Here is a 22,298-nt window from a genome sequence, read left to right as displayed (position 1 = left end):
AACCAGCCCTGAAGTTTTGTAGCGAGTGCGTTCTTCGACTTTTCCGCACCAGCGTCTCGTAGGAGGAAAAATACCATATTTGGGTGAAAGCGTCATCACGGGGCCCCTTAGCAGGACACGTGGATGTAAAATCTGTCAATATTTATGAATGAAAACCCGCTTGAAAGACGGCGTTTCTACGCGGCGCAGCAGCTACTTCCGGGTTGCCCCCACCTCACAGACAAAACATCATAAAATAAACATCATGCGGGCTGAGTTTTGTCATTTTTATATCTGACATGAAAACTAAGATGTAAAGGGAGGAAAATAGATAAAAATCTCCACTTCGACCACTGCGTGAAAAATCAATACTTTCACCTGCCGTGTCTCGCCTTAAGGGGACAATGTTCATCAGCAAGCGCTCAAAATCCAGAGAAGAGGAGCAGACGAAGGCTAAGGTGACGCCAAAGTTCGACCCGTCCCTGCGGTGGAAAAAGTGAAACAGTCGGGATCGGCCAATCGGAGCCGAGAAAACAGCTGTGAACCAATCACAATCACCGGGACAGATGGCCCAACAGCAGTCCGACAGAAGTTGACCCTTGGCCTCGCACAGACTTGGCACGTCTTCTCCGTTTCAACATAGCGGATGGATGTGCAAACGTTTTCTAACGAGTAAATTTGCTTTAGGCGTTTTGTCATTATGACCTTGATCTACAAAAATCTACAATTCTCAACATATTGGAGTGTGCTTTTTCGGTATAGATGAGGTTATGAACTATGGTTACAAAGCTAGAGCCAGACATGTTTCTTTCCCCAGTTTTTAGTCTTTTTTTCAAACTGTGTCAAAACAGGTGTATATTGCAGCTGTTTATTGCATTGCAGGATTTATGAGGCACAAAAGGATGCACCGAGCACTGTAGTTAATGTACTGCCACGATATTGTTTTCTCAGTCTGATCCGACAGTGACAGACGGTTCAGGGTAGTCAGCAGATTGTCAGTATATACCAGCCCCTTTTTTGACTCTCAGCGAGCACCAGAAGCACATGGCTACTAAAGATGCATAAAGAAAAGGATGTACTTTCACGCTCCTGATCACAGCTGTTAGACTCTACCCCAAAGAAGCACTGAAAGGTAACGAGAATCCTTTTTTTTTTCACCTTTTAAACAGGTGCAGAGCCTCCTCATTGACGAAATTAGCTATTGTGGACGTTAGCAGGTAGCCCCGCTCACAATAAAGCGATTCATGTGGACTGTGGAGCTCCTTTTACCGAGACGGAACACCGTTTAAGGGGAGACACTACAGGCAAAACTACATTTTTTCAGTTTTCAGGTTTGGGCCAAATTGGTCTCTGAACATACCAGCTTTCACCCGGAAACAGAAAATATGACTAATCTTCACAACAACATGTTTAAATATTGCGCTGATTCAATGTTCCCCCATAGACTTATATGGGAGAATGCAATTTCAAGGGCCTTTATCTCAAAACACATTTTTCTGTCATTGTGGCGACACTATGTCCACGTCAGTCGGACCTAAAGACTTCAAATTTTCCATCCTTGGACTGAACAATATTTGGAAGTTTTTTTTATTATCTAATCCCTAAGCCCCATTTATTGAGGTTTGAATGTCAAAAAATAAGGCGAAAATTACATTTTTTCAAATTTTTCCACTAAAAAACAGCTTATTTTAAAACTAAGCAAGAAATCCAAAATCCCTTCTGAGAAAGTCTTGGCAACTCATTCATCAATAAAATGAAACCATAAATTTGAATGTAGCTCTATCCATGATTCAGATTTTGTCGCCGAAAAGATGGGAAATTTGGGGCATTTTTAGGCATAAAACACCTTGTTCTTATATGAAAAGATAAAATGACAGAAAACTTGCAATGTATTTTTTTCTCACATTTATGCCAGTGATCGACAGCAAAGGTTTCAAATTTGAAATCTGTAAATATACATTTTTTCCCTATTCACCTGCAGTGTCTCGCCTCAATAGGGCTGAACAAAAAGAGTAGCCGTGTTCAACCAAAAAGCTCACAATAAATGTTAAATGACTGTCTGGTTTTTGAAGTCAGGTGCGGAGTTCAGAGACGAGGCTTGTTTGACCCGAGTTCCCAGTCGTTTCCTAGTTGAAGCGAGCGTTCATGTGCTTTTTCCAAACCGGCGAAACGTTTTCCCCCAGTTCCCGAGGACCACACGCAGCGCAAGTCTATCATTTATTTATCACGGCGAAACTGCTAGTGGGTCAGGCCAGATTGTTTGGCGATCCGGATCTTGCTCCGGGCCACCAATTACACACGCCTGATTTAGGTGCTCACCGATGCCAAGACTTGTAAAAATCTGCACCGGTTTGATCAAAACATAAAATCGATTTGACTTTCGATTAACCCCTTAACTCCCACCTGAACCGAGCACATTTTCTCCAGTTTGGCTTTACCCCAGTCCAAAAGCTTCTGGGGAAAAAAAGTGTGAAAATAGCAACAGAACTGAGACGAAAACAATGATGGAAATGTGACAAAAATGTCACAAGAAATTGACAAAAATGTGACGAAATATGACAAAGAAATGACAAAAATGTGACAAAAATGTGATAAAAATTTGACAAGAAAATAAAAAGAATTTGATGAAAAAATGACCAAAAAATGACGAAAATGTGACAAAATATGACAAAAAAATGACAAAAATGTGATAAAAATTTGACAAGAAAATAAAAAGAATTTGATGAAAAAATGACAAAAATGTGACAAAAATGTTATAAAAAATTGACAAGAAAATAAAAAGAATTTGATGAAAAAATGACAAAAAAATGACAAAAAAAATGACAAAAATGTGACAAAAATGTGATAAAAAAAATGGACAAAAAATGGACCAAAAAAATGACAAAAAAGTTACAAAAATTAGTTTAATACCCAACAAAAAAATGATGGGAAAAAAAATCTGATAACGTGAGGTAAAGGATCTCTCAGTTCAGGCGGGAGTTAAGAGGTTAAACTGATTAACCTGAGTAGTCCCGTTGACATTTCTGAATCTCTTTTCAGAGGAGTCCTGGCACTAGAGGTTTTTTGGGTTTCCTTTTTTTTTATGTAGAAGAAACCAGAGCACCTGTAGAAAACCTGTGCTGGGAGAACATGTAAATCCAAAAAATAGAAAACAAACCTACTGTGAGGCACTGACCACTACATCACCGTGCCTTTGATCATCAAGCTACACTTGACGATCTCCAAACTGATTTATCAAGTGGATAATCCCCTGAACTTCATGTCCTGTGACGAACGGCATAGCCTGGTATATATGACGTACATACACGGTTGGTTAACCTTCAGAGGACATTCTCAAGTTCGATTTAATGGGATTTTACAAGGCGCCGCAGTCATTGAAAACCTGCCACGATTAATTCCCACCATGGGCCGATAAAGAAAAGAAATCCGATGAAGTTTACCCATCCGTGGCACGGCGACTGCTGACAAGGCACCTGACAATTACTGCTTATGTACACAGTCATGCAAACTCTCATACCCGCATAGGAACGACAATGCACAGAGATTTTTTTTGGGTGTATAAATTAGTTACACTCTCCTATTTTTTTTTGCTTATTCAAGGGGCGCTGCTGACGGCGGAGCTCATTTCTGCTCACTCAGCACAGTCACGGTGGCGGAGAGTGAGAGGCAGTTTGCCCGACAACAAAAACAGCAGAGTCCGACCAGGAAGTGCAGCGCACACAATACGCATGGCCTCAAAAAACACAATCATAGAGACAAGAGACTGCGCAATTGTTTAAGGTTTGTAATGAATGTGCTCGTTGTTAAACTCATTCATGTGTCAGATTATGAAGGCAGATTATTTTCTTGTTTTGAGAGGGTTTTTTTAAAGGGGGGTATTATGCAAAATGGACTTTTTCAAGCTTTACAGCATGTTATGTCATTCCCTCATTGAAAACATGCCTGAAGTGTTGCCTTGGCACATTCACGTATTTTTGAGTAATCTGTCAAAATGTTGGGTTCTGACCTTAGTACGAGTTATATTCTACAACGTCACACAAAACATGAGCCGCCAGCCATTGTTAACGTGTTCTGAACATCTCCAGGTGAGGCCGTCATAATGGGCAGAGCAAACAAAGTAGCGTCTATGTTTACATTTAGGAGACACATTTTGAAGGGCTTTCCTTTCTACTTTTTTCGTTCTCATTTTCCACACGCTGCCTTGTCCAGCTTTTCCGGGACGAGTGGGAACTGTATTGGGTTATAATTAATTAATAGTGCTGCACAATGTTTTTTTTTTTTTTTTTTTTATATTTTGGTAGGGACAGTGCAAGTTAATGAACAAGCCACACCGGATTGTAGCCTTAGGCTAATTTTCATCCGTCGTCCCCCTGCGCACTCTCAAACACACTCTCATACATCCTGGCCTATTGTACATGTTTTTAGTGGTAGGGGAAACCGGAGTACCCGGAGGAAACCTACGCAGACACGGGGAGAACATGCAAACTCCACACAGAAAGGCCCCGTCCTTGGTGGGAATCGAACCTGGACCTTCTTGCTGTGAAGCACAAGCACTAACCGCTGTGCTACCATGCCGCCCAATACATCGGGAAAAATGCAGTAACACTATATTTTAGGTTTTTGCTAACCCAGCCTAAAACAAAAAGTGCAAAAGCCTTGTTTTAACACAGTTTGCTTAAAAAAAAGAAAAGAAAAGGAAATCACTTTAAATATGTTTAAATTGAATGGGACATACTGCGTTGAAACGGTTCAGGTAAATATCGCAAAAATCTATTTTAATATTTTTTATTTTTTGTAATATTGCACACCCGTATCAACTATCACAGGTTTTTGACAATATCCTCAAAGCCCTAAATAATAAACTTCTTAACCCCCACTTTAACCGAGTTTCTCAGTTTTACCCAAATCCATAAGATCACAGCCTAGGCTAGTTGAACACCTCATTTGAAAGCCAAGACCTACAAAACTCATCTAAATGGATCTTTTCCTACACAAGGCAACGCAATGCGTGGTATGAATAAAGTTGCCTTGCCTTTTTCCTTGCATTGTTGCCGTGCTGTCGTTTTTTCATCGCTTTTTCATTGTGTTCTGTTGTTGTTTTATGTCACTTTTTTTTCTTGCGTTTATGTCAATGTTCTGTTGCTCTTCTGTGGCTTTTTTTGTTGTCAATTTTTCATCACATTTTTGTCGCTCGTTTGTAGGGCTGCAACTAACGATTTTTTTGTAATCGATTAATCTATCAACTCTTTTTACGATTAACCGATTAGTCGCTTGGCTATGAATGGTGTAGGAGAAATTTATTTTTCTATTTTTTTTATCACATAAAGCTAAAGTTGTTGGACTATTGAAATTTATGTCACTAACTTCAGATACATGCTTATTTCTCTTCTGTTTAACACTTGATATTGTTCATTATTAATGTTTGTGTTTTGTTTTTGTTTTTCTCTCGTGGAAGTCTGTAAACTGGGTTAGGCGATATAAGTTTTCACTTCAGCCTAAACCCTTTCGGTCGTGTTGTACACAAAGAATTGGAAATGTATTTACGTATAAAGGAATGAACTGACCGAATAAACTACTACTACTACTACAAAAAAAGTGGATCCGCTTGTGGACGTGTTGATGGAGTAAACGTAAAGTAAATGTTTGTTGGAGGCTCTTGGTTCTAATTCTGCTTCTGATTGGATGAGACACAAACAGATATTCATGAAATTTACAATGTACAAAGTGTACAAACTACATACACTTGCTATAAAAAAGTAGGTTTTCATCAAAAATACTACCTTTTGATGTAATTTTTGCTCTATTTGAGTCTGTGTGAAGCAGAAAACGATTCATCGATTACTAAAATAGTTATTTCAATAATCGATAAGTCGTCGATTAATCGATTAGTTGTTTCAGCCCTACTCGTTTGTTAAGATAAGATAAGATAAAACTTTATTGATATCACAAAGGAGAAATTCACTTGTTACAGTCGGCGTTACTTCACAGTCTTATTGTACTTGTTGCAATCGCATCCTCGTTTTTTGTCTCATTTTTGTTGCTATTTAGCCGCTTTTTTCAATACGCTTGTAGATTTGGATAAAGCGTACAAGGAGAAAACGTGCTCGGTTCAGGCAGGGGGCAGGGCATACGAGGGTAATATAACCTACTCGTAAAATAGACAGATTCTTTTTCAAAACGCTCAAAGATAAAAGCCCAATTCCACAGCAATACCTGACGGGATGACACCCTGCCCCCTCGGCGGTAGGGAAAACCGGAGCACCCGGGGGACACGCATGCCGGCACGAGGGGAACGCGCAAACTCCACACAGAAACGCCCCCCCAAACTCGAAGCCTTCAGAATCCTGCCCGAGGCTGACGAGACAAACAAGATGACGACAGACTTCAGCCTCTCCTGCGACTCATTATACGTTCCGTAAATCACCGGCTTTTCAAACTCTCCCCAGAATCCCCTTTTTTGAGCCGATCAGAAAACATCCAGGAGCTTTTCTCTCGCCTCCCTCGCCCCCCTCTGACATCTCTCTGCAGCGTCGCCCCTTGCGTTGTTTTGTTTGTCGGCGAAAAAAACAATTACCTCAAATCACACGTTACCGGGCCGCCGCGTAAACAGGCCGAGACACTTGCCGCGATAACATCCACCGAGTTCATCGCGAAAACGCCTGGAGGGGAGTTTGAATTAAATTTCTTGCTAATCGACGTAACACCGGGCTGATGTCACCACTTTTTTTTTTTACTGCTCACCAACGCCACAAAAAACAGTTTCCCCCAACGGCGGTACAGTTAGTTATATGCAAAGCACTTGTTGTTAGCATTCCTGGCGGGATCAAATGCTTGGGGCTGATCCAAAAAGTCGTTTTGGGTTTCATGATTATTAATTGCAGTTGACATAAACAAAAGGAATGCCGCTGCTGTGACAAGTTGCTCAATGGTGACGCGGAACCTCGGAAAGCAATTACAGGCGTGACTTTAATAGCAAAGCCGCAGTCTGGATGCTGTTTCGCAAGTTACAAATGACCAGCGTTTATTATTTACTGCTTCCCTTCAAGTTCCATATTAACACATTTAACTCAGAGCTGTACTTGTCAAGGTGAAAGCGCTGTGGCTATAGAAGGAAGCAGTACAACAAAAGGATATAACCATACAGAATTTAGGAAGCAGACTTCTATAGATACAGACGGCAGCGCATCGTACAAGGGGGCGTGGCCTCGGCGATGGGGAAGAAAACCTCTAATGGGAATCACAGTTTTTCACTGTTTTTAGCTGTTTTTCCGGTGGATTATAGATACAGACGGCATCTCTGGAATCGCCCATATATGGTCATTTTTTAAAACAGTTAAGAGGGGGGAAACACTGTAAATTTTCTCTAATTATTCAAAAACTACTGTAACAAATGCTGAATTATGAATATACTTTTCTACTAAATAAAGATACAAAGACAAGGGGAGGAGCAAAGTGGTTCAACAGCCCATAAATACATGAATAACGGAGAATGCTAACTTGATGCTACATGTTAGCATCGGGCTTATGCTAACGGTTAGCTAGCGCTAGCTACAACTGCCGTTTTTTCACTTCTACTGAATAATCTGCTGTGAGAAAATGTCCATATGGACCTCATTTACACTTGACTTTATTTGTGTGAGATAAATAATTTGATATTCCACCAGAAAATGGCAAAAAAGAGTGAAAAATGTGTTTCTCTAAAGATTCTATTTTCCCCCTCGGCGAAGCCACGCCCCCTTCTATGACGAGATGCCGTCTGTATCTATCCTATTCATATGTTAGCCTGGCTAATGCCAGACTAAAATCACAAGTGATATTTAGTCTGGGGACCACCAATTCATTTTCTCGTAGGAGAGGTGTGGTTTACGGGGCGCTACGAACGTCTACCATGCGTCTGCACGTAGCCACAGCCAATCGTATCATCATATCCGATGACGTATGACGTACCCGCTGTAAACTTTCGAGCTAAACTATTTAGAAGACGGCCTAAAGCTCGATCGAAAAATAGCGTCGCGTCTGCTGCTGTCATGTTTGATCCGTAATAAACTTTTGTTTATTTTTATCCGTAAATAAACATCTTGCCGTCCCTCCTCGTTCTGTGATTGGTTCCCAAATCCACGCGAAATTTGGGCCATGGTCCCCAGGCTGTTGTGCAGTTCGAAATGATTCGAGCGCACACAGCAGCCTGGTGTTAGCCAGGTTATTCATATGTGGCATCTTCATCTCGTTCACGCAAGTCACAAGACGAGCTCATCGACCGCTCACCCGCCCGTGTGCATAAATGCAGCTCTACAGTTCAAAGAAAAGCATATTCAGACCGGTAAGCTTCGTCAGCAAAATAGTTGACCCTCATATTGGGCAAATCCTTTCTGACAGCAATACCCACTCCTCCCTCTCCCCAGACACTTTTCCCATGCACAGAATAAGAAATGTCACTCTGATTGACAGTACAGCCTGGCTGAGTGTCAGTGATTCGCTTGGAAATGAGCTGGATTAATTCAATTTCTTACGCTGCATTTGGTAAAAAATATCCTTAAAAATAGTCAGCACGAAAAGCCAGGGGGCCTGAGGAACAACCTGCTCTGCACTTCTTTGCTTCTTTCTAAACACTTCTCTTCTAAGCGGTTTAAAAGAACATAATACAGTCTATGTACTTAAGATGAAGCCACTTTACAAAAGCCACAGAGAAATAAACACCCCCCCCACGTGCCTTAATGAAGCACAAACACCTGCGTGGCTCTAATCCTTCAGCGGATTTGAATCGATTTCTTTGCTGATGCTGCAGATCTGAGGAGATTTGGTGCACTTTGTATTTGCACATGTTTCTGAGTCTAAGTGCAGTGTGGGGAGAAAATGATAGACTGTAGGTGTGCGAGAGAGCAGGGCTGTGGGAATGTCTCATCGTCAGACGCCGACCATCTGGAAGGGAAGAGCAACGGTCTCCGAAGGAATGACTTTAACCTCTTAACTCCCGCCTGAACCAAGAGCATTTTCTCCAGTTCAGCTTTACCCAAATCCTGTGGGCCAGTGAAACGCCTCATTCGAAAGACCTACAAAACTAAATTGATCTTTTTCCTCACATCATCAGATTTTTTTCATCACTTTTTTTGTCAAATTTTCGTGACTTTTTTTGTCACTTTTACGTCAAATTATTCGCAATTTTTTTGTCAAATTCGTACCACTTTTTTGTCAATTTTTTGTCCATTTTTTGTCACTTTTTCGTCACTTTTTTCACATTTTCATCCTTGTTTTCGTCTCAGTTTTGTTGCTATTTTCACTCCGTTTTTCCCGAAGCTTTTGGATTGGGGTAAAGCTGGAGAAAAGGGGAGTTAAGGGGTTAAACCACCTTTTTGGTAAAAACAGTAAAACCCTTTTGATTCCATTTTATTCCCCAACTCCCGCCTGAACCGAGAGCATTTTCTCCAGTTCAGCTTTACCTAAATCCTGTAGGCCAGTGTAGCGCCTCATTTGAAAGCTAAGACCTGCCAAACTAAATTGATCTTTTTCCTCACATCAGATTTTTCAGTCGTCTCATTTTCGTCAAATTTTCGTGACTTTTGTCACTTTTTCGTCAAATTATTCGCATTTTTTTTTGTCAAATTCTTATCACTTTTTTGTCCATTTTTTGTCCATTTTTCTGTCAATTTTTTGTCATTTTTTGTCATTTTTTTGTACATTTTTTGTCACTTTTTCGTCACTTTTTTCACATTTTCATCCTTGTTTTCGTCTCAGTTTTGTTGCTATTTTCACACCGTTTTTCCCGAAGCTTTTGGATTGGGGTAAAGCTGGAGAAAAGGGGAGTAAAGGGGTTAAACCACCTTTTTGGTAAAAAACAGTAAAACCCTTTTGATTCCATTTTATTCCCTAACTCCCGCCTGAACCGAGAGCATTTTGTCCAGTTCAGCTTTACCCAAATCCTGTAGGCCAGTGTAGCGCCTCATTTGAAAGCTAAGACCTACACTTTTTTTGTTGGGCAGTCATCACATTTTCGTCAAATTTTCGTGACTTTTTTGTCACTTTTTCGTCAAATTATTCACATTTTTTTGCCAATTTTTCTCACTTTTTTGTCATTTTTTTGTCCATTTTTGTCATTTTTTTGTACATTTTTTGTCACATTTTTTCGTCAATTTTTTCTCACTTTTTTCACATTTCCATCCTTGTTTTCGTCTCAGTTTTGTCGCTATTTTCACACCTTTTTTCCAGAAGCTTTTGGACTGGGGGTAAAGCTGGAGAAAATGTGCTCGGTTCAGGTGGGAGTTAAGGGGTTAAACCACCTTTTTAGTAAAAACAGTAAAACCCTTTTGATTCCATTTCATTCCCTACAAACCCGAGACGATTGCTTGATTTATCCAAAGTTGAGATTGCACTTTTGATCACACTGATTCAGAGTAAATGAACATGCAATGATCGCGGACCCAGGTGTCGAGTGTGAGAAGAAGAGGGCGACAGGTCCAATCGATGGCACGGTCGATGGACAAACAGTTCAGTCCACAGTCCACGCAGCGGCGGGGAGCGCAGACGGGAGCACAATGCAAAACAGACCGCAGGGGCTTTAATGGAGTCTGCCGGGAACGAGCGGACGGGACACAAGGGCAGCCGAGTGGTGACAGCCCCACGACAGGTGCTGAGAAACGCCGAGGCCATATCCCAGAGCCGTGGGAAGATGTTTTAGTTAGGGGGTGCTGAGAGACAAAATGTACCCCCCAAAACGCTTTTTCTGCGCGCATTTCCTATTTTTTAACCTCTTACCGTTTCTCCAGTTCGGCTTTACCCAAATCTAACAAGTTCTCACCTGGCGCTTACAGCATATTGGCCAGAGGAACGCCTCAAAGTCAAGACATACAAAACAGATCCCCTTTCCTCACATTGCTGCCTCGTTGTTGTCACTTTTTCACATTCTTTTTCATCTCATATTTGCCAGAGTTTGACACATTTTTGTTGTTTTTTGTCACATTTTTATTTATTTTTTTGTCACATTTTTGTCACATTTTTTTTTATTTTTTGTCAAATTTTTATTGTGTTTTGTCACATTTTTTATTTATATTTTTGTCACATTTTTATTTATATTTTTGTCACATTTTTATTGTTTTTGTCACATTTTTTATTTATATTTTTGTCACATTTTTATTGTTTTTTGTCACATTTTTTTGTTTTTTTGTCACATTTTTGTTGGGTTTTTTTTGTCACATTTTTATTGTTTTTTGTCACATTTTTGTCGCTTCCTTATTTATTTTTACACTTTTTTCCAACAAGCTTTTACATTTGGGTAAAACCAAACTGGAGAGAAAGTGCTCTGTTCAGGTGGAAGGTAAGAGGTTAATATTGCTTGCTGTTCCCAAACTATCCACCCGGGGGTGCTGCAGCCCCCTCAGCACCCTGGGTTCCCACGGCCTTGCCAAATCCATATCGCCGGGAGCTACAATCTACATCACAAGAAGCTGGAATGACAATGCTCTTCCTTCTGACTGATTAACAGAGTTCCCTCTACCTGATTTTCTGATTACAAACAATGAAAGAAGAAGCCACTGAATTAAAATGTTAGTGATTGTCCAAAGTCATGCTAGAAATTTAGCCCCAAAGTTCATAAATGTTAGACAAATGTTTTATAATTAGATGCCGTGTTTTCCCCCCACAAATGTTTGAGTTTGCAACACACTAAATTAGGACTAATTCTGTGTCTTTTCTAGAAATAAAATCAGGTATAGTGCCTTTAAAGCAGGGGTGTCCAAACTTTTTTCATGGGGGGCCGCATACTGAAGCGTACACAGGGTGAAGGGCCATAGATCGGTGGTTAGTGCCGCAAAAACTTTGACTAGCAGAGGTTTAAATTGCGCCCCACACCTTTATTAATGCCCAAAACCTTCATGCCAGCTCTGTCTCACAGTAAAAGGTTAGTTGTTAGGTTAGAATTGTGTAGAATTATTACATTTCAAACAAAAAGGACTATCTCTGATGATGTGTCCCGATTCAGCAAGAAGGCAGAGGGCCACCAAAAATTGGTCTGAGGGCCGCATTTGGCCCCCGGGCCGCACTTTGGACACCCCTACTTTAAAATGGCCATGCCGCCTTTGCTCTGCCTGATCCCGTCAGATCTGGGAAGCAAAACGGAGAAGGGCCTGCTTTGTACTTGTGAGTGGCTGGTGGTGGTCGGAGGGGCCGATGGCACAGACTGGTTGCCTCGCTTTGTCAGTCTACCCCGGGGCAGCTGTACTGTGATGAAAAGGTTTAGTGAAGCATTGAAAAACGTCGTCGCAACTTTTTATGCAGAAAAATATGTTGATATTTGTGCGTATTTGACCTTGTAGTGACCCAGCGGCAGCATGACACCTTTACTTTCCATCACAGGGGTGTGTATGACGCTCCAGGATCAACTGTTTGGGAAGTTTTCACCAGAAACCCTACAAAACAATTGATCCTGGAGCATTGTAGAGAGAGAGATAAGCTCTCGATTTACCGATCGATCTACATTTTCACCCTCACCTATGATCATGAGATTTGGGTCATGACCGAAAGGACAAGATCGCAAATACAAGCGGCCGAAATGAGTTTCCTTCGCAGGGTGGCTGGGCGCACCCTCCGAGATCGGGTGAGGAGCTCAGTTACCCGGGAGGAGCTCGGAGTAGAGTCGCTGCTCCTTCACGTCGAAAGGAGCCAGCTGAGGTGGCTCGGGCATCTGTTCCGGATGCCTCCTGGCCGCCTCCCGCGGGAGGTGTTCCAGGCATGTCCTAGTGGGACAAGGCCTCATGGAAGACTCAGGACACGGTGGTGGGACTATGTCTCCGAGCTGGCCTGGTGTCGCCTCGGGGTCCCCCCAGAACAGCTGGAGGAGGTGTGTGTGGATCGGGAAGTTTGGGCATCTCTGATGAGACTGCTGCCCGCGCGACCCGGCCCCGGATAAAGCGGAAGAAAATGGATGGATGGATGCATTGTAGAGACCACCATCATTGAAAGTAAAGACGCCATGCTGTACACCTGCACAGTCATCACAAAAAGGTAAATTACACAAATCTTTTTTCTTTCTTCTTGCATTAAAAGTTACATAATGCACCTTTAAAATATCACTATTTCCTCATATCATGCCAGAGTCAGCCACAAGGCAACAGTCTCAGGATAGACGTTAAGGCCAGCCTAAAGAAAATACATAAATACTAGATGCCAACCCCGCCAAAAACCTTTCCACTTATCCAGGCTTGGAAATTGTTGACAAAAGGGAGTCGGCTTTAAACTGTGAGGTCCACAAAGCTACAAACAAGGTGAGGATGTATGAAGACGCACCAGCCAGACAGAAGCCAGTTAATAAACGAGCCCACTGGAGCCTATTAGACACAATTATTTCATTAACACAGGCTGAAATTGGCTATGGGGAAACAAAAAAAAAAAAAAAAAAACATCATGTCATTTCTGGTTATCAGCAATGCAGCAAGAAGGTGTGCAACAATATCCTCTTCCTGCCTCAGTCCTGCCACCTCATTCATTTGGCGTAGCCTATCGCCTTCCACTCCGCGGCCACTGAACCAATAACCCATCAAATGCATCGATACGCCGCCTCTGTCACCGTGGCAGCGGCGGGCGGACGGTCAAGTCACCGACACGGACGGCGTCACAGCGGGATCGCCACACTTCGAATTTTACGCATCTGTTAAAGCAATTGTAACGTGTTTGGGTTTTGGGGTTTTTTTTCCCCCTTTGCTTGTTCCCACACCAGGCTAGTGCGAGGCTTGTGCACGAATGTAAAAAAGAAAAGAAAAAAAGAAAAGGAAATCTGGATTTGATTTGGTAAATGGTAATAAACGCAGCGGCAAAGCCAAGGGAGCACGTTCAGATCAGGCAATGGGAGAGAGAGGGAGAAAACGCCCTGCCCTTCTCCTTCTTCTCCTCCTTCCTCCTTCCTCCCAGGTCAAAAAAAAAAAAAAAATCGAGCTTTTTTTAGGCCACACAGCGTGCACACCCCACGCGAGCCCCCTTTTTTTTTTTCTTCTTTAAATGAAAAGTCACATTTCTGGCCGCGGCAACAGCGGCTCCCTCAGCCTTTGTTAACCATGTGCGTAAAAGGCGAGCATAGTTTTTTTGGGAACACGTTGATCCATTCGCGCGCACACACAAAAAATCGGTGCCAAGGGGTGTTTTACCCTCATGGAACGTGCGTAAAAATGACAGTTTTAACTTGAGGAATGGTTGCCAGATAGCGAGGTTGGCGTTTTCCAAGACGGGGGGAGGTAAAACACAGCGAGAAGCGTGCGTCTTATCCTTCAAGGCATGTCAAGGCAAACCCCGCACTGTGGAGCGACACAAAAGACTGATCGACAAGATGGAAAAAAGAAAAAAAAGTTTTACCTTTGACTTGAGTTTCATATTCGGCGACTATCTCCTTGTCCTTTCGGAATTTCGCCGGAGACGTCATGGCTGAGTTTTTTTTGGGGGGGGGGTTAAACCTCCTCCTCGAGCCTCTCGCACTGAGGTGTTCTCGATCAATCGGTCCAAAAAATAAAAAATAAAAGGGATTAGGTGAGATTGGGGGATTGCAGAGGAAAGCAACCGTGGGGGGGAAAGCGAGCCCAAAAGGCGGCGTGTAGGTCCTCGGAATGCCGCGCGGATTGAGTCCCAGCCTAGGTTGTGCTCGCTCACTCGCTCGACTCAGGGCGCATTGTGAGTTTGGCGCTGCTGCTGCTGCTGCTGTTGCTGTTGCTGTTGCTGAGCGGATCCCATCTGCTCCGGCCGACCAGCCTCCCCCTGCTCGTCCTTCTACGGATACTCCACCGAACAAACCGGCTGTAGCGCAAACAAGTTCCGAGTCGAAAGCGCACACATCCCGCGCGTAAAAAAGACAAACAGCGGTAACTTCTGTGAGTCGGGGATTAGAAAAGGAGAAAGGAGGGTGGGGGAAAAGTTGTTCGGTGGCTCCACCACTCGACTCGGCGAGGCTCCTTCCTTCCGTCCGCGTTTTTGGAGCTGCCTGCGCTATCTCTCCACCTCTCTTTCCCCCCCTCGCCAGGAACGGGAGGAGGACCTAAGTTGCGCCGGAGGGGCTGGTCAGGCAGTTGTGCGGTTTTTTTGCCTATAAAAATGAAACTATTTTTATTCAGATAGCTTTATAGTCAATTCAATCGCATGCAAAGTATAACGAGTCGAAATTGTTTAACCTCTTAACCCCCCTTGAACCAAGCACATTTTCGCCACTTCGTCATACCCAAATCTAAAAGCTTCTTGGGAAAAAAGCGTCAAAATAGCAACACAATAAACAAGACGAAAACGAGGATGCGAGCGCAAAAAAAAAAAAAACATACAAAAAATGACAATGACAAAAAAAAGCGACGGAAAAAGTGACAAAAATTTGACAAAAACGCAACAATAAAGCCACAAAAAGAGCAACAAAAAAGTGAAAAAAAATTGTGGAAAGTGGGAAAAATATGACATAAATACAACACAAAAAGCCATGAAAAAAATGATTTAAAAAAAAATTAAAAAGCCATGAAAAAAATGATTTAAAAAAATTAAAAAGCCATGAAAAAAGTGGCAAAAATGCAATGGGGAAAAAAAAAGAAAAATATCAGTTCAAATCAGTTTTGTTGGTCTTAGCTTTCAAATAACACGTTACATATAGCGCTCCAGTCAAGAAACTTTTTAGATTTGGGTAAAGCTGAACTGGAGAAAATGCACTCGGTTAAGGTGGGAGTTAAGGTTAAAGCTGTTGTGCCATAATATGCATTACCTTATGAGTTCTTTCACTTATGTTGAGACCCTCAGTGATAATAATAATAATAATAATAATAATAATAATAATAATAATAATAATAATAATAATAATAATAATAATAATAATAATAATAGTAATAATAATAATAATAATAATAGCAACAATAATAATAATAATAATAATAAAAATAAATATAATAATCAATACATAAATAAACGTTGCCGCTAATCTGACCAATGGCGTGCCTTCATCTGAGTTTCAACCAATCAGAGTCGAGCTTGCTGTTTTTTAAAGCTAGTCCCAGGAAGTTACCGTGAACACCAGGAAGTTGTAAACAAACGAAGCTGCCTGACAGATGCTTTTGCTCTTAACCAAATTTGAATGGATCATTCGCCGCACCCGTGAAAGAGACGGGCTTGTCGCTATTTTCTGCTGTCATACTACTTGCAAAACCGATCGGACCCTCTGATTTTTCGGCTCGAGACCGCGCTGGGAACGTAAAACTATTTGCTCGCTTGTAGACCAGCTAGCACTTGTTAGCCACCCGATTCGTCGCTAACGGTTGAAACAAGGGACGCGAGCCTCAACTCTTAAAGCAGTTACCTCACAAATCAAACGCCAGAATCTCGTTTTTCATACAGCAAGTAGGTGTTTTGCGATCGGAGACTGCGTTTATCGATCTGCATCACTGATTTGTCGAAGACTGCACACAGCGAAAGGGGGACGGCGGTGGTGACATTTTTAGCAGGAGAACCGATATGTCTACATCCAACGCCAATTTCAAAAACAAATGCGTGAGCCAGGTGAACTGCATCTTCTGCGAGAGTTTGCTTTGTACGAGGGGGATGAAAGCCGTGCTGCTCGCGGACACCGAGGTGGAGCTGTTCTCGACGGACATACCCCCGAACAGGTCAGTGCTAATGCTAAAGCTAACCTTTGTTTAGATGTGTTTGCTGAGGCTGTTATGCTTTGTGCACCTGCTTATGCAAACCAACCGAGCATGTTTGCCAGCGCAAGAAAGAGTGGCCAAACAATAACTAATAGTAGAAGGGGGGACACATGATCAAGTAACTTTTACAGTAACTACAATAAAGGTAAACAAATACTGGCAAAAGAACGCTCCTCATGCCTTTTATGGGGTAAAGATGACTTCTATTGCCAAACTTTATACATAGAAAATGTCTTAAATGTCAACATAAAGCTTTGATCACTAATACCTTGGTTTTACGATATTTTACTAAGGTGAAAGTACTGTTTGTGAAATAAAATAAACATTCTTTAAGGCCCTAAACCTTATTTCTGTGGCAAACGATGGAAGTTATTAATTGTAGTCCAATAACTCACTCCTTGCTTTCCAAGCGGATTTCTAGCATCCCAGTGTCTTTGCAGGGTTGAGTTTATAAGCCTCTTAAGTAACTTTCTGGAAGTAATATTATCACAGTAATCAACAGCTAACACAAAAAGGTCACACGTGTCATCTTTTACAATATACTATACTGAAGTACTTTTTATTATACTACTAATAAAGTCGCTGAATCCTCTAGAACGCCTCCTATCCAGTGTTAATTTTGACAACATATTTTAATCTATTTTTAGTCTTAGTCTTTTGACGAAAAAGTAATTCGATTTTAGTCTAGTTTTAGTCAATAAAATATCTTAAATTTTAGTCTTGTTTTAGTCGACTAAAATTAAGACAAATTTAGTCGACTTTGCATTTATAATATTCATTATAATCATATTTAATCTTGTTCCTCTGCTTCATGGAGCTGCTCCACATGAACAAAGCTCAGAGCTGATCCTTTGGCAGTGAATTTACATGATCTGAGGCTCTTTCAGACGGTCAATAGAAGTTTGGCTGATTTTAGTCTCTCCCTTTCATTTTTATTTAGTCTCATTTTAGTCGACTAAAATATCTGGACATTTAAGTCATAGTTTTAGTCTCATGAGAAACTTTTAATTTAGTTTTAGTTCAATTGTTGTCGTCAAAAATATAACTTTGACTAAAATTAAAACTAAATATTTTAGTCGACGAAATTAACACTGCTCCGATCTAAGGTACTATTTTTCAATCAGGTGTAAGTCTGTAATTGACAAGTTGTACATGTTTGATCTTCGCTAATGTTTGTTTTCTTTTCGCATGTACCACCTCCCCCCCCCCGACAGAACTGTTGACTTTGTGGCCAGCTGCTACTCCACCGAAAGCTGTAAATGCAAGCTGCGGGATATAGCCTGCCTCAAGTGGTACGCCATGCCTTCTATTACCCTACAGGTGTTATATAGATCCACCATCTGCCTGCGTGGTGCTAATTAAGTCATTTCTAGATCATGCGAGCAAAACTGCCAGTTGATGTTGATGCCGCCTACAACAGTAACAGTTGTATATTTACTTTGTCTATTTATAATTTCATCATGATTAAGTTCATCCTCATTGAATAACAGTTCATTGTTCCACTGTAGCATTTTCTTCTCCAGCAGTTTTTGGCACATTATTATACAAAGGCTGAGAAAATTAATGTATGATAGATAAATTAATGAATTGTGTGGTGAAATAGTTTTGGCTACTCGGGCAATAGCTAGACAAAATTATGTTACAATATAAAAATGTGAATTATTATTATTTAATCTATACTATTATAGTAGGGCTGAAACAACTAATCGATTAATCGACAACTAATCGATTACTAAAATAGTTGTCAACTATTCCAGTAATCGATTAATCGTTTTCTAGTAAACACAGACTAAAATTGAGCAAAAAAGACATGACAATTATGTATTTTGGATGAAAACCTACTTTGTTTTTTAAAGTTAGGGTCTGCAGTGTTTTGCACATCGTAAATTTCATAAATATCTGTCTCTGTCTCGTCCAATCAAAGCAGAATTAGCACAAAGAGCCTCCTACAAACGTTTACTTTAAGTTTACTCCATCCATGTGTCCTCAAGCGGCGCCACTTTAGCGTCATGTGATAAAAAAAAATTGAAAAAAATACCATTTCCATGCACCTTTCACAGCCAAGCGATTAATCGATTAATCGTAAAAATAATCGGTCGATTAATCGATTACCAAAATAATCGTTAGTTGCAGCCCTATATTATAGAATCATGTATTAACTTGCATATGACCGTTTTTTATGTTTTTCTAGTTATGTTTTAGTTGGATTTAACAGTATCAGTGAAGTGTACATTTTAATTCATTAACGTTTTTTTGGGGGGGAGGCCATGTTTACGTTTTCAGAACAGCGTTTCTCAAAGTGATGCCAATATAGCAGCAATATAATAGTTTCACAATTCATCATAACATCCCATTGACCCAGTGTGGAGAACTATCAGGGTTCCATGGAATATTTGCAGTTCATCACTGGTCCCAAAAAGAACCTCCTGTTCTAGAAAATCTACTGATGTAGAAAGAGGGAAAGTTCCATAAAACTCTGCCATTATCACTCACCATTGTTATAATGTCAACAGCCATGGAAACTCTACCTTTACTCATGTCACTTCCAGTGCCCAAAGATCAAGAGTAAAGAACAAAAATGTAAAACTAGGAAAAATTACGGGGGGAAAAAATGACCAAAATAGGCTTTATCGTGTGTATACTATAAGAGTATTTATCTTATGCTCAATGTAGTGTATAAACAATTTTCTGTTGTGCCTCTGTGTTGACATGTCCCATTGTGCTGCGGTTCCACATGTGGCATTGGCACATTTTTGGGTCGAGCCCCTTGAAACCGCTGACGTGCGTTGTTTTCTTTCTTCCCTCTATGACAGTGGAAATGTTGTGGGCTATCACGTGGTGGCTCCCTGTAAGCCCTGCCTGCTCTCCTGCAACAATGGCCATTTCTGGATGTTCAACAGCGACGCGGTCTCCACTCTGAACAGACTGGATGCAACAGGTCGGGCCAAGCACGTTTCACTGGAGATGTCTGTCGGTGCATTATTTACATCAAAAGTCTGTTTTATGGTCAATACCGCCACATATAAAGTACAGTGCAGTTCATTCAAGAGAGCTAAATAAATTGGTTAAAGGTTACTGCTGGTGTAAACAAACTGCATATTGACTCATAAGCCTTTTTGCAAACCATGCACACAGGTTGTACTCTATGGCTGCTGTAGACGGCTTTTCTCCTGCTCTGAGAAAATCATTGAATGTAAAGAGAAATCCTTTCTTCTGCATATCAGTATAGCTGCCCACTGCTCCTTACGGGTTGTCCCGGTGTTGTGTCGAAGGATGGCTCAAATGCAGAGGACACATTTTGTTGTACAGTTGTATAATGACAAATATAGATACAGACGGCATCTCGTCATAGAAGGGGGCGTGGCTTCGCCGAGGGGGAAAATAGAATCTTTAGAGAAACACAATTTTCCGCTCTTTTTTGCCATTTTCTGGTGGAATATCAACTTATTTATCACATACAAATAAAGTCAAGTCTAAATCGGATATTTTCTCACAGCAGATTGTTCAGTAGAAGTGAAAAAACGGCAGTTGTAGCTAGTGCTAGCTAACCGTTAGCATTAGCCTGATGCTAACATGTAGCATCATGTTAGCATTTTCCGTTTTTTTTATATATCTATGGGCTGTTGAACCACTTTGCTCCTCCCCATGTCTTTGTATCTTCATTTAGTATAAACTATATTCATATTTCAGCATTTGTTTTGAAAGTTTAGATTTTTTCAAAATTGTTTTCCCCCTTAACTGTTTTCAAACATGACCATATATGGGCGATTCCAGAGATGCCGTCTGTATCTATAACACCATAACCTCATATAGCGGTTTTTGCTTTTGTGAAATAGCTGTACATCTATTAAATATTGTGGGGGATTGAGGATGTTGATTGTATTTTTTTTTGACAGGCCTTAATCTTCTACTGTGGGGCGACCTCCCTGAGCTCGAAGACAGCGAGAATGAAGAGTCAGAAAGCCCGTCAGAGGAAGAATGCATCAGGTAAACAGGAAACGGACAGAAGTGACTTAAAAAGCACCAACGACCGGAGGAGAGGAAACCAGTGTAAATTCTTCAACCGAGAGAGGCGAGCTGTAAAGGGCAATTCAACACTGCAATTCAAAGGCATTCTGGTTGAGACTACTGTATATGCAGTACGACCACTTACAATCCGAATAACTGAATGCAATATGAACGGGGCCGCAACCCTAAAATCAAAACCTTGACATTATAAACAAACTAGAGCAGATTGTACTTCAATACCTATAGTGCAAATGCCATGCCAAAATGTATTCAAATGCGTACATTCTAGGTTTTATTCTTATTTTGGGCAATAGGCTCTGTGCACAGAATGTTTCATTGGGTAACACCGGTTTCCTGTTCATATTTTCTCATGTGGAGTTAGCCAGGTTTTATTGAAATAAATAGATATTTAAATCATATGGGACAGACAACATGCAAATGGTCGATAAAAACTTCGGTGTATCAGCATGTAGCCATTTAAGCCTTAAAGCTAAAGGCTAACATTGTGTAACAAATGTGAAAGCGCCATGATTTTTACACTTGGCTTGAAGTGTATTTCCATCTTCTGTTTTCATATTTTTTTTTATTTACATTAAAAATTCAAACGGGAACAAGCCGTTGCCGTACACTGGCCAACAGGAAGTTTCCCAAAAGCATAGATACAGACGGCATCTCTTCATTGAAGGGGGCGTGGCTTCACCAAGGGGGAAAATAGAATCTTTAGAGAAACACAATTTTCCCTCTTTTTAGCCATTTTCTTGTGGAATATCAACTTATTCATCACATACAAATAAAGTCAAGTGTAAATCAGGCCCATATGGATATTTTCTCACAGCAGATTGTGCAGTAGAAGTAAAAAAACGGCAGTTGTAGCTAGCACTAGCTAACCGTTAGCATTAGCCCGATGCTAACATGTAGTATCAAGTTAGCATTCTCCGTTTTACATGTATTTATGGGCTGTTGAACCACTTTGCTCCTCCCCATGTCTTTGTATCATTATTTAGTAGAAAGTATATTCATAATTCAGCATTTGTTACAGTAGTTTTTGAATAATTAGAGAAAATTTAAATTTTTTCAAAATTGTTTTCCCCTTAACTGTTTTCAAAAAACATGATGCTACATGTTAGCATCGGGCTAATGCTAACGGTTAGCTAGCGCTTGCTACAACTGCCGTTTTTTTACTTCTACTGAACAATCTGCTGTGAGAAATTATCCATATGGACCCGATTTACACTTGACTTGATTTGTGTGTGATAAATAAGTTCATATTCCACCAGAAAATGGCTAAAAAGAGGGAAAATTGTGTTTCCCAAAAGATTCTATTTTCCCCCTCGACGAAGCCACGCCCCTTTCTATGACGAGATGCCGTCTGTATCTATTCCTTGCACAGAGCCATTACCCAAACACCAGGAATAATCGGTACTCTCCTTTTTTTTAAGCGTTGAATTGCCCTTCGATTCATGTCTATGGCCTTTTTCCATCTCCATCACTGTTCAAAGCACAGATGCTCACCGCCGCTGTCATCTCTGCTGTTTTCGTAAAGCTGTATGGACTTTTAAAGAAGACGTGGCTCGACTTTAACTACGACGATAAAATGCTGTTTTCAATCATACTAGGTCCAAAAAGCCTAAAAAGTGAATGCTGTGCTTTCTCTTTGCTGCTTTAGTC

The 22,298-nt window shown here is 40.9% G+C and overlaps 2 protein-coding genes across 3 annotated transcripts in view; one reads left to right on the top strand and one right to left on the bottom strand.

Annotated features, from left to right (window-relative positions):
* The window catches only part of srgap2 (SLIT-ROBO Rho GTPase activating protein 2), a 133,864-nt gene extending 119,393 nt beyond the window's left edge, over positions 1-14,471 (bottom strand). For both annotated transcript variants that reach the window (XM_079582145.1, XM_079582146.1), the window contains exon 1: positions 14,314-14,471. In XM_079582145.1, the coding sequence (XP_079438271.1) occupies positions 14,314-14,380 (67 nt within the window). In that variant the 5' untranslated portion in view covers positions 14,381-14,471. The remainder of the gene's footprint in view (positions 1-14,313) is intronic.
* A 1,520-nt stretch (positions 14,472-15,991) lies between these two features.
* LOC306982319 (protein FAM72A) lies at positions 15,992-21,079 on the top strand. Its single transcript, XM_079582234.1, has 4 exons — positions 15,992-16,583; positions 17,837-17,914; positions 19,436-19,560; positions 20,519-21,079. Exons 1-4 carry the CDS (start codon positions 16,432-16,434, stop codon positions 20,611-20,613), a joined length of 450 nt encoding a protein of 149 aa, XP_079438360.1. The 5' UTR covers positions 15,992-16,431; the 3' UTR covers positions 20,614-21,079.
* The last annotated feature ends 1,219 nt before the right edge of the window (positions 21,080-22,298 follow it).

The sequence above is a fragment of the Gobius niger genome (assembly GCF_951799975.1).
Source record: "Gobius niger genome assembly, chromosome: 24".
NCBI classification, from domain to species: domain Eukaryota; kingdom Metazoa; phylum Chordata; class Actinopteri; order Gobiiformes; family Gobiidae; genus Gobius; species Gobius niger.
The sequence above is the reverse complement of the archived record's forward strand: the minus strand, read 5'-3'. Positions and strand labels throughout refer to the sequence as shown.